At 39.3% G+C, this 13,312-nt stretch overlaps 1 protein-coding gene across 7 annotated transcripts in view; it reads right to left on the reverse strand.

The window, feature by feature from the left end:
- The window catches only part of LOC308478833 (uncharacterized protein C1orf141 homolog), a 61,682-nt gene that overhangs the window by 4,111 nt on the left and 44,259 nt on the right, over positions 1 to 13,312 (reverse strand). For all 7 annotated transcript variants that reach the window (XM_081008926.1, XM_081008923.1, XM_081008922.1 and 4 more), the window contains 6 exons: positions 10,984 to 11,101; positions 8,697 to 8,866; positions 6,128 to 6,231; positions 5,083 to 5,192; positions 3,731 to 3,830; positions 2,972 to 3,077 (listed from right to left, as the gene is read on the reverse strand). In XM_081008926.1, the coding sequence (XP_080865052.1) occupies positions 2,972 to 3,077; positions 3,731 to 3,830; positions 5,083 to 5,192; positions 6,128 to 6,231; positions 8,697 to 8,866; positions 10,984 to 11,064 (671 nt within the window). In that variant the 5' untranslated portion in view covers positions 11,065 to 11,101. The remainder of the gene's footprint in view (positions 1 to 2,971; positions 3,078 to 3,730; positions 3,831 to 5,082; positions 5,193 to 6,127; positions 6,232 to 8,696; positions 8,867 to 10,983; positions 11,102 to 13,312) is intronic.

Below are 13,312 nucleotides of genomic sequence, written 5' to 3' on the forward strand. Positions count from 1 at the left end.
GTGCATCCAAGAAACAATGAACATAAAGCAGTTGCCTTGTCTTCTTGTTTGCATCAGAAAAATTGTCGTGAACGCAACTCAGGGTCTGAGGGAGAAACCAAAGCAATAGTACCGGTTTTCAGAAAGACTTTATTACCGTAATTCCATCTATTCAAGTGCTCCCGATTTTATAGCTCATTCACACATACTCTGCAGGGATATAGCTGCCAAAGACAGCTGCTCTGTCTAATCAGATGGCCAGTTCAACTTTACTGGGTGAGTCTGGGTTCTAGTATTACTGGAGAAGAAGAAAGCTGCTCCCTACCTACTTTCTATCCACGCTATGAATAATTGTAAAAGATTTTGTCATATTCCCAATTTTACTTGCCTTTTTATTTTAGCTACAAAACCCCAAACCTCACCCTGCAGTCCTTCAGTATAGTCCAACAGACATCAAAAGCCACATAAAATAATATAGTAAAGGTATTCTTGATCCTGTCAAGGAAAATAATATAGTAAAGGTATTCTTGATCCTTGATCTGTCAAACAGATCAAAAAAAAAAGTGCCCTGTAAGCCTCATAAAAGGGAGGGGCAATTATATTGGAGTTTCATATGCCCCATGGATTCCACATTCTTGGGCAAACAGGAGCATTTTTCGTACTCAAGCTGTGGCACTTTGATAGGCTCTGAACAATTTCATATATGTTAGTAGGAAATAAAAGTGAGATTGCCAAAGTGCTCTTTTGTAAGTATATCTGTTATATTTTGTCATAAGTTTTATTTATTTTCTGACAGAGTATTATTTTCTTGGAATCAAAAGGGAGGAAAAAGACTTCTTAGCTTAGCTTTCAACATATAATTGAAGGAAATTTATTCTATAAAATAGAAATTTATTCTATGGACCGTGGACTATAAAACAAAGACATGTAAAGACTCACAAATATTATTAGAGTCAGAGAAGGCATAAAAAGAACAAAGTATTTATAGAAAAATGTTCTATATTTGTTACATATTAGGACCATAAGGTACAGGATAAAATACAATAATATGATGTATTGGTTGTTGTGTTAAATGAATAGTTATCTATTCATTTATATATATTATTTATATATATTAAATATATTATCTAAATATATTTTGAAATAATGATACTGTATCAAAATAGTATTTACTGATTTTTATTCAATTGTATTTATGGGAATTTGTTGACTTTGCATTTTATGTGTCCCACTAGTAATAAACAAAACCACTAGCTCTACACACACACACACACACACACTAACACATTTCTTATGGCAGGGCATCAGGAGAGAGATAGGGAGGAGAGCAATATAAAACTCCTACAAATGACGGTCCTCTCCCTGCTACTTTATATAACCTTCTATTCTATTTCTGAAATTTTGAGGATCGTGCCCACACTAATTTTAGCCAAAATTACACCACCCAAGCACAAAAGGGGGAGGTATGGGCAGAATCTGGAGAATCCCAAGGAAGGCACAAGTAAAAATATATATCAGTATCAATAAATCACTGCTCACCCACCCACCTGCACTGGCCTCCTGCCTCTGTCTCCCTCCTCTTTGCCTTCCAATGCTGTTGCAATGGTCCAGTGGTCCACAGTGCCATCTGTCTGTGGCCAAGCACACTACAGCATTGTGACACCCTTGCATTTTTATTATATAATAAATTATATGAGCTTTCATTTATAAAAAGTAAGCCTCTAGCCCTACTAGAAGGAACATTATAAAGCAAAATATGCAATTTCTGTGAGCTAGTCTGGTTGTTCCTGCCTTTCAGTGTTTTTAGCCAGTGAGTGAAGTCAGAACTATGATTGATGAGAGATATTTGGACACAAGTCCATAAGAATCCTTGTCCCCCCCCCGTTGGGACAGAACACTGGATGTTGGGAGCAGCTTTATTCTTTTACTGGGCAATTATTATTATTATTTATTGAATTTATTTACTGTCCTGTAACCGGAGGTCTCAGGGCGGTTCACTGAATAAAATCAAAATATAAAACCCCATAATCAAAATAAAAGTAACAAATCATTAACCCCCTCAAAAACGCCCCATTTTAAAAGGGCATAGGAAAATACTGACTCCTCTGCATTCCAGTCTCCTTCTCTCCTGTGGCTACAGGCCTAAGACAACTCCTCTTAGGAATCAATCCCCTGTGTAGTTGAACACAAGTAGGACTTGTGCATTGGTAAAACATGCAGTAGTCAGGCTAGATTAAGATTGGCTGAAGCCTTGAATTTGCAAGCCTAATTTGCAGGGGTATCCCCCCCAAATGGACCTTTATATATACATTTATATATACATCACTTTGGTTAAAGAAACCAAAATTTGATGCCTGATACAAGCACCATATCCTCCTTTGCAGCCATTTTATGCCTCCTTCTACATCTTCTCAACAGCCATGTGAGGGCGGTTAGGCTAAGAGTTGGTGATTGACCCAAGCAAAAATGAAAAGGGATTGTGAAATATGAAACGGCACCTGCTCAGAATATGCTCTTTTTATCCAAGTTGTCAAAGCGCTTTTTTATTGTGTTTTGGTGAGAGCTGTGAAACTGCACGTGCTTTTTTTTTGTAGTCCCTGAAAGCTTACATAGTAGTACATTTGTTACATCGATTAATATTTTCTGGCACCATATTTCATGCATTCCTTCTTGGGAGAAGGGGGCCGCTATTTGGGAACCGCACAAGGGCCCCCAATTTGGTTTTAATTTGGTGTTGCAGCTCATACAATAAAGATGTGACTAAAAATAAAGAAATCAGATCAGGTTATAGCTAACTTGTGGCAGCCCAGATGTCGCTGGGCTTGAACTAGCATCAGCCACAGCCGGCATGCCCCATTGTCAGGCAAGATGGGAGCTGTCGTGCAATAACATCTGTAGGGCCATAGCTTAGCCACCACTGAGTTAAATGCTATGCTAATACATTATAACAAGAAATCTATGTGCACTATTATTCCTGATTATGAATAGTTACCTTTTGTTCAAGTTATCTTGTAACAAATGGACATTTGTACAGGATTTGACTTTACCCTTTCTCTTCAGTTCCTGATCAACTCCATGTTTGGCTTCATCATAAACACCTGAAAAGACAATGAAATTTATTACATCTCACAAATACAGTGGCATAGACATGATAAAAGTGGCTTTTCACAGAGAACACTCATAGTAGCTTAAATTAAATAATAGCTTGAAGTTAGATAAAGTCGAGAATATGAGGGTGCAGGGTAGCACCGCTGTGGTTCCGTGGTTGGTCTGAGAGCTGATTCAGATATGAAAGCTCAGCATGGAGCCTCTATCATTTATAAGTTGCTTATAAGCTAGCCACAAAGAGAACCTCCATACCTGCCCTAAACTACGGTTTTTCAATGAAATTATAAGCATCTGGTTTATTTTCATCATAATTACCTATAAATCAAAATATAACTAGGTCAATACATTCTAACAAATATTTTATTTTGTACTCAAAAGGTTAGGAAATTTGTTTTAAGAAGTGCACGAGATGTACCGAATAATATATGCAGAAATAAATCTTCGTCTGCTCTCCCAGTTTAGGCAAATGCCGCTGGTTCAAAAACCATCGCTAGTTTTCCCAGCCTTTGGGGGCGAAACTCAACAATTGGACTATGACTTTTTCAGTGATGGTCTGTTTTTCACTGAGATCGTTCTTCCAAAGTGCTATGTAATGGCTACTATGGTTTTTGTTAGTCATTTTTATTATTTATTTTTCTCCAACCTTTTCCCACAACAGCAGTTGTCCGTCCATCCTCACGACTGGTTCCTGTAAATACACTCCTGTGATAATCATCCATGCCACTCAGAGATTTCCTTTCATCCTGGTTGTTGGGAAACATTTTTTTGTGCATATGTCAAAGCAGTTATACGGACTTACAGCAATTATCCTATGCAGGCAATATCACTTTGGGCTACAATTAAATGATATAGAGCCATATGAAGACAACATGTCTTTGATATAATTGACTCAAATTGCAAATGTTCTTTTAATACTTTGAGTTAGGTTTTATCATGTCACATGCAAGATTGTCCCATATCAATTTACACAAGAACTAGTCACATTTCTTCTGTATTCAAAATGCCTCTGTAGTCAACATAAGGCTATATTTTGAGTGGTGTCTCAGCACTAAAGTGTAGGGGATAGAGTGTTAAACTAGGAATTGGGAGACCAAGATTCGAATTCCTACTCAGCCATGAAGGTCACTTGGTGACCTTGGGCCAGTCATTGCCTCTCAGCATAACTTCCCTCACAGGGATGTTGAGAGGATAAAATGTGAAGGAAGGGGAACCACGTATTGAACACATTAATATATTGTAAAACATGCAGGTTTTTAGATCCTCTTTGATCCTAAAACAGAGGATCCTATAAACAGGATTGTATTGCTAAGGATGATTTCATAGGAAAAATAGTGTGTGGCTCTAAATGTAATTTGTAATTACAAAAATTACTACTTATGCAAGTATTATAATTATACTTATATTTGTTAAATAAATATTCAAGAAAGCCTTTGCTATTTCTTTCACTATTCTGATTTCCCCCCTTGAGGCTTATTTGTCCCATTTATATAATCTGCCATTCTAAATTGCATCCCACATAAGAGGGACAGTGTTGTTTAGTTTAACATTTAATGATTTTTATCTAAAATAATCTTTTTTAAAAGTAGTTGGGATTAGCAGGCAACCAGAATTATCGACACTATCCTCCCCAAGGAGAACATTCCTTTCTTCTGCAGACTATTATGGGAACATTTGGCAGTAACACAGAACTGGTGTATTACGCAACACTGTGCATCACTGTTAAAACGATCCAGGCTGCTTGAGACTGTCAAAGCAATGCAAATTTCCTCCATCAGTGGTACAGGGTTGCCATCCAATCTAATTGGTTTCCTCTTTAATACATCATGTAAACATACATTTTGACCAAAAATAACAATGTCTAACTAACCACCACAACCACCGATTAATTTTTCAGCAAATAAGAACCAGTTGACCCATATACCATACAAGTGTGCTAGATCGTTCAATAAATTATTTTATAGAAACAGCAAGAAAACGCTTGGAAGCATGGCTCACCTCTGACATTCTCTCAGGTCTTTTCTGAACTTCTGTGGCGGAATGAGCAGATTTAAGCCTTTGTTTTAGTTTCAGGAGCGTGAAACCTCCATCTAGACCCTCCATGTTCACTGAAAAAACATAAAAATGTGAATAAATCACATTTTTGATGTCGTCTCTAATGTTATTGGTCACCCACCGAACTCAAGCCCAGCTCTGGCTCTTCTGTCGCTAGACACAGATCTAAATTCTCTCCCCTCATACGAAAAAAGGAACTCACTGCCATGCTGTTTACTGCTGCCTGTTTAGAGATTGGCTCCCATTGTAAGGACTGCAAAGGACAATTTCCGACAGGATGGCTAGAAAATGTTTGGGATTTCTGGCTCTTTCTGGGCACCTAATGCAGCATGGAAGGGTTATTAGAGGTCAAACTGGACATGATCATTTCAATAATGTGTGATCACCGTGTAAATAGAAGTGATGTTAATGTAAGACCACTGCTCATGCTTCCTTATGGAGGGGTTATGTCACAGATAGTTAAACCCTTGACAATGTGTGCAATGTTTCAGTTATTTTACAGTGTCCGCACTCAACTTTTATTTTTATATGTAGTTGATATATGCATGTAACACTGTACAGGCTTTGTTGGAACTAACCGATGCTATTTTACTGCAAATTAAAAAATATGTATTCTATTAAAAATCAAATTGTACACCACTGAAGTCCACTGGGATAATTCAGAGTTTGTCTTCAATGGGCAGAATTTGATGAATGCAGTGCAAGCATCAAGTACACATCTCTGCATGCCTTAAAATACATCTGGAATGGTCAGACGGATCATCAGATTTAAGGCAATCCCATATCCTATATTATACTGCATACTAATACTGACCACATTCTCCTAGTGTGGATCCTTCTGGAGTCAAAATGGCGCCATCAACACAGAAGAGGAAGGTACCATCAGGCTTGGGGGAACCCTAGTTGCAGAAGTATTTTTAAAAATGGGGGGGAGGGGGTGGAATGTTCCAAACCAATTCCCTGCTTTAAATAAAAACAGCAAACATACCTCTCTGATTAGTTGGTTTATGTTTCAGGTAGCTTGGAGCACTAAATAGCCTCACAACAGGTTTTCCAGAGTGATCCTTCCTTCGTGTTGACTGAGATTGGGGCCTAACAGTAATACAATAACAACAGCTGTAAACTACGGGAAACATTATATGGCTGGATACGGTTAAATTGCTTGCGAAAGGCAGCAGAAAAGAATGTCAGCATTTTGTCAACTTTAAAGAGATTATTTTAATTGACATGTTGGTTTTCACGGGATTACTTTTATTTACACACTAGTTTATTTCTTAAATGTTATAGTCCGTTCTTTCAACATAAAGTTCTTTTTTAAAGAATTAAATTATTTTAAAATAAATTTCAGGACAGATTTCAACAAAATCATAAAGCAGTGAACAAAACAACCCAAGTGAAACAAAACAACGTTGTGGGTGGGGGCAGCCATGCAATCCTTGAAGCCGGAGACGTGAAGTAGTTGGACAGGGTCACACTGGGTTCTTATTCACTCAATTTATGTCCCATTCTTCCTCCAACAAACTCAAAGCACCAAACCTGGTTCTCCCCCTTTTGTTTCCCCCCAGCTCCCTGTGAGGTAGCTTAGGCCCAAAGCTTAGGCCCACATCTCTTACTTTTGGAATACATAAAGGTAAAGGGACCCCTGACCATTAGGTCCAGTCGTGACCGACTCTGGGGTTGTGGCACTCATCTAGCTTTATTGGCCAAGGGAGCCGGCGTACAGCTTCTGGGTCATGTGGTCAGCATGACTAAGCTGCTTCTGGCGAACCAGAGCAGTGCACGGAAATGCCGTTTACCTTCCCGCCGGAGCGGTACCTATTTATCTACTTGCACTTTGACGTGCTTTTGAACTGCTAGGTTGGCAGGAACAGGGGCCGAGCAACGGGAGCTCACCCCGTCGTGGGGATTCGAACCTCCGACCTTCTGATCGGCAAGCCCTAGGCTCTGTGGTTTAACCCACAGCGCCACCCATATTACATACATACGCAATGAATATGTTCCTGCAAGATAAGGGTTAGTGTAACCCTCAGCAGAAAGGTGGAAGGCATTTGTTCCACAGAAATGTTTGTTTGTTCTGTACAAACTCAACAGACCTGCCACGCTAGTAAGCTTTCATTGTGCTTGCAGCATATGGGGGAACTGGGCTGAATCCTCCACTTGTTTGCTAGTTTATTGTTGTTGGCCAAGGTCCTTGCATTGGAAGACAAAAATGAGTGAAGGATTGGACACAACATGACAAGTCTCCCTCTGCACCAAAACACTGATAAATAAATTCATCCTATTTATTGTAAAAACAACAACAACCAAACCCTCCGAGCGGTTTATGAAAAGATTGAAGCAACAAAATTATTAGTAAAAACAGCAATTTAAAGCATTCAAATAATAATTAAAATAAGCGATAAGCTAAACAAAAAATTAAAACACATGTAAAATATTCTACATATCTGAGTAGGCTTGTCTATACAAAAATGTTTTTAAAAGGCACCAAAAAGGGTACAGTGGAGGCATCTGCCTGATGTTAATAGGCAGGGAATTCTAAAGTGTAGGTGCTACCACACAAAATGACTGGTTTCTTACAAATGCAGAGCAAGTATTGTGTGGCACCTGTAACAGTCCCAGTTCCACAGACTGAAGCGGTCCAGTGTAAATATATGGGATAAGGTGAAACCACTGGTAAACTGGTCCCAAGTTGTTAAGGGGTTTATATACTAATTGTATTGTCTTGAACTTGATCTGGTATCAGATTGGCAACCAGTGCAGGTCTGTGAGCACAGGGGTCACATGCTGACAAGGTCTTACTCCCATAAGTAATCATTACCCAAATCAATCATTTTATTTGTATGCCTCCTTTCCGAACTTATAACCATGCTCAAGGTGCCTTACAACTTTGTAGGAATTAAAGAACTACAAACATAACAAAAGTAGTCATAAAGAAAACATCAAAAAGTACACAACCAAATGTGGAACCATTTCCACATATAAAAATGTGATACAAAATAAAGATGCGAATAATTAACAGCAACAAGTCCCACCCCCAACAAACAATACCCCAGCCCAAGATTCTGTTCAGCAACCTCAGCTTTTGTAGCTGGAGTCAGTCAGTGTCCTGCCCTCCCAGGCCAGGTGGGAAAAGGCCTGCAAGGCAGGGAGCAGCTCTTCCAAGACTCACATCCAAATAGATTTGATTTTTATCCATTCTTTTATTAGACACAAATTTAAACATAAAACCTATCCTGTACGTGCTGCAAATTGTATACATACATTTATTCATAAGGATTATGTCCACAAAGGATTCTAAATTAAGCAAGGAATATGAATACATACCTCTTTCTAAATAAGAACCATTTTTTTTAATGATGAGAAACTACACTAAATCATAAAGAACCACCTTATGTGTTCACCTTACTTACTAGTGTATCAGACCAGTCCTCAGGGTTCAGGGAGCAATACAAAGCATTCTGTGGAGTCAACTATAGTATGAAGATAGTTCAAGCAGATGGACTTAACTACCAAAAATAAACACCGGTATGAACTTAAGGTGTGGGTGGGTGTCTCACCTTTGTGACTGCTGAACTGCGCTCTGATCATCTTGAATAACATGCTGAGTGGATGGAGTTACAGAAATACTTGATTTTACAGATCGAGACAATTCATAATTCAGATTCAAGTCAAATGTCAGGGGAGTTCTCACACACGGGTTTACCTGTACTCTCCCCAGCTTTCGGCACTGTTAATAAAAAAGATACAGCATTCACTGATATAGTGTTTCATGCTTTTCACTAAGAGCAGAAAGTTCCAGGGCAGCTTTATGGAATGGTTTGTTTGAGAGCAATGGCATTTTAAGATCTGTTTGTTTACTTTTATACAGGGTGAGCGGGTAGTTAGCAGGTAGGCCCTTCTTCAAGGACTCCCACCAAATGAGGTGTGTGTGTGGGGGGGGGGTTATAAGTGAAATTTGAAACCCTGGTTGTGGAATGTACGGCCAGATTGGTTTGCCTGGGCCTTAATGTCCCATTGCCACGATTTTATTATTTTCCTATAGCGCTTAAATGTTATTCTTTGCTCTTTGTATTTTATCTGAATTTGGAGTTTGTTTGAACGCTGCTTCAAATTTTATTACTTTATATTAATGTTAGTTTTAACCTGTTTGTTTTTTATCATGTAAACTTGGGCACAACTCCTACTGCAGAAGAATACAGATATGTACAAGTGTAAGCCCTCCTTGCATGATGTTCCGATGTGGGTCTTCTGGAAAATGTTGAATTGGAAAACCAGGGGAATTTGCCTTGGAAAATTTTCAGTCCGCACTGGAAATTTTTCTGATGCCATAGAGAGTGGCTTAATTTAGGTTGTTTACTTTACTTGTATGTAGCAAACAAAGCTAAAAACTTTTTGGAGGGGCAAAGGTTGCCTAATATTTTATTTGCAATTGTCATCCATCTGTTGTTTCCAGTAAGCCTAGGAATCAGATTCTTTTCAATGGAAAAAGAAAGCGCTGGGAAATATTCTGCTCCACATCACTATACTCCATACCCTCTTTTTGTGACAGGAACACTGTATGTGCATAAAGGCATACAGATGTACAAATATACATGGAGTTCTAAGGGACCACATACAAGAGTTGCTCTTACGACTTTCCCCATGTAGAACCTGCATACTAGGGACTTAGTCTTGGAAACCTAATGAATAATCCATTCACTAGGGTATCTCTATCAATCAAAATGGAAAACTACATTATATGAAAAGCTAAAAGACGGGGTTTTTGCCACAAGCACTGATAGCCACAGGTTACAAGAAAGTGCAACATTTCGCCAACGAGTCTGGGATGTAGAATTTCAGTGTCATGTGAGTGAGATGAATAAACACCCAGAAATCAAAGACAATGGGAGAAGTTTTACCCCAGCAATATATCTGTCAAAATTACAAATATCTAAATATAGATGTTCGTTTACCCTTTCTAGATTCAGTGTGCTGCCATCTGCCTTATTGTAGGGCAGATATGTGGGTAAACTGTTTGCAGAGTGAGTCTGCCCCTGTGGCCTGATAGAGGTAGAAGCCATCTCTCATGTCTTGCTATGATGTCGTTTTTATGAGGATATACGCTCGGTCTTTATCACCCCTGTTATACAGAAAATTCCAAGTGGGTCTGAATCTCAATGCTTAAAATCCCTGTTAGAGGATAAAACCCTACTGGATCCCTGGATTCACTAGGGTTTGGTTGCAACTGACAGTTATACCACAAGAAACATATTTCAAATATACACTTTTTGAAGGTTACATGTCTTCCAACCACTAGGTAATCCTAACCAATTTGGCTTCAGTTTACTTATTTTTAATCTACAAAACCATCTAAAATTAATATCCAGCTTTGCTAATATAAATACTGTCATGTTTTTCATTGCTTCTGCTCTTTGCCTAACAAAGGCACTGTGTTTTGCTTAAGGTTAGAGGCAGGTCTGCATAATTGCTAGCTTTGGTGTTTCCAAAAGTAGGGGTCAAACATTTGCCAAAGAATCTTGCATGTAGCCTGTGTAGCCTGCCGTATCTAGCTGAGAGTTATTTAGTCAAGTTTGCAATATCCATTTTGGGACTTTGTCTAAATGCATACTGACATGAAGCCATTTTTGTTGTTGTTGTTCTATTTGTTTTGTTTTCGTTTTAATTCTCTCTGCCTGTTCCCTACTACAGTACATAACATCTAGCCTGGAGTTCAAGAGAACTTGAAAGCTTGTTCCCTATTCTACAACGGTTTGGTTGACCCTAATAAAGATATTGCCCAACTGTAGATTTTGATATATTTCAAAACAAAGTCATAACTGTTCCCGTGGCTTATATTATACGTACCTCAATTAGCTCATATTTGCTAAGTCTTTTCTTCTCATATTGCTTCATAACATCGAGTTTTACCAGTACTCTCTGGACCATGTTTATTCTTCATTCCCTAGGGCAAAGTTCTTTTTTTCTGAAGAAAGAAAGAAAAAGAAAGAAAGAAAGAAAGAAAGAAAGAAAGAAAGGGAAAAAGTAGCAAGAATGAATCTGCTGCTATTGCTTGGCAGAGATTGGGAGTGGTGCACAACCTTTGTAACAACGTAAAAATGTCATTCAAAGATGGGGAAAATAGGGACCAGAACAGGAAGTGTTTAAGCTTTTAAATAAATAAATATCTGCTTATGTTACATGTTTTCCTTTTTGCTCACAGTTGCATAGAAACTGTTTGATCTGCAGGATTGATCTGAAAGTTTTTCCTTGTTCTATTCATGAATGGTTTGCTTAGAGGTAAGTCTGTGTTCACCGGGGGAATTACTCCTAAATTCTCATAAGACTTCAGCCTTAAAACTGCTATTGCAGCCCTGCCCTGACTGGTCAAAGGAGCAGCAACACAACAAGAAGTGTGAAACAGCCAGATTGACCAATGTTTTGGCTTTTAAAAAATCTACACACTGTCTGCTATGAAAGTCACAGAGAAAATGGTGGCCTTTGTTATGCAGAATACGAGAAATTTAATCTGCTTTTCCCCAGTTTTACTGAAAGCTTCTCTTACAGAATAAGTCTATTTTTTATTCATATTCCTCTCGGAGTTCAGGATTTCATTGTATTTAGCAAAAAGAAAAGAAAAGCTGAATCAGTATGTTTTACACATATTTCAATTAAAGTACAGTGGTACCTTGGGTTACAGATGCTTCAGGTTGCAGACTCCACTAACCTAGAAATAGTACCTCGGGTTAAGAACTTTGCTTCAGGATGAGAACAGAAATTGTGTGGCAGCGGGAGGCCCCATTAGCTAAAGTGGTACCTCAGGCTAAGAACAGTTTCAGGTTAAGAACGGACCTCCAGAATGAATTAAGTTCTTAACCCGAGGTACCGCTGTAACCTATTTTGAAATAACACACAATTTTTTCCTGATAAGAGCAAAATGTTTTCAACTGATATTACTAAATAAAATGCTTAGATTTACAGTGGTACAGACTGAGAGATGAGTTTGAAACATCACTCAACGATCCCATAAACTCAGTGACTCTTGACTGTAAAAGAGCAATGATTAGCAGGAGTATAGAAACCAATCTGATAAGATCTTCCCCCAATCCTATACTAACTGCCTGCATATACTGTAACTAAAAAAGGTAAAGAAAGGTAAAGGTACCCCTGCCCGTACGGGCCAGTCGTGTCCAACTCTAGGGTTGTGTGCCCATCTTACTTAAGAGGCCGGGGGCCAGCGCTGTCCGGAGACACTTCCGGGTCACGTGGCCAGCGTGACGGAGCTGCTCTGGTGAGCCAGCACCAGCGCAGCACACGGAAACGCCGTTTACCTTCCCGCTATAAAGCGGTACCTATTTATCGACTTGCACTTAAGGGTGCTTTCGAACTGCTAGGTGGGCAGGAGCTGGGACCGAACGATGGGAGCTCACCCCGCCGCGGGGATTTGAACCGCCAACCATGCGATCGGCAAGCCCTAGGTGTTGAGGTTTTACCCACAGCGCCACCCACGTCCCTGTAACTAAAGAGATTGCCAAATACAGGTGAAGAAACTAAATTATCTGGATATCCTTCTGGAAAATATGTGTTTCTTTTTGTTTCCCCTCTTTTCAGCTGCAGGTAATGTCACTGTGTGTGTGTCTCTGTGTGAAAGAGAACAAAAGACTTGGGCCATCTTGAAACTGGACATGAAAAAGGTAGAGACTTGGCTTGCCATCTACTGTGAATCAAGTCATACAGCATTTGGGAGACCCCTAGAAATCTAATGGGGGAAGCAAGATATATTGGAATATATTGTTGTGAGACTTCCTTCTCAGCCTAGATGTATACTGTAAGGTAAAGGTAAAGGGACCCCTGACCATTAGGTCCAGTTGTGACCGACTCTGCGGTTGCGGTGCTCGTCTCGCTTTCTTGACCGAGGGAGCCGGTGTACAGCTTCCAGGTCATGTGGCCAGCATGACTAAGCCACTTCTGGCGAACCAGAGCAGCACACGGAAACGCCGTTTACCTTCTTGCTGGAGCTGTACCTATTTATCTGCTTGCACTTTGATATGCTTTCGAACTGCTAGGTTGGCAGTAAGATGTATACTGTACATATCAGTAAATAAAACTTACATCACAGGACCTTTACCACTCTACAATGGCCTTCAGTCCAAGGCCACCAAACTCAAGGCTCATGTTCAGAGGATGCCTGAAACCT

This window comes from Podarcis pityusensis, assembly GCF_964106645.2.
Source record: "Podarcis pityusensis genome assembly, chromosome: 6".
NCBI classification, from domain to species: Eukaryota; Metazoa; Chordata; class Lepidosauria; order Squamata; family Lacertidae; genus Podarcis; species Podarcis pityusensis.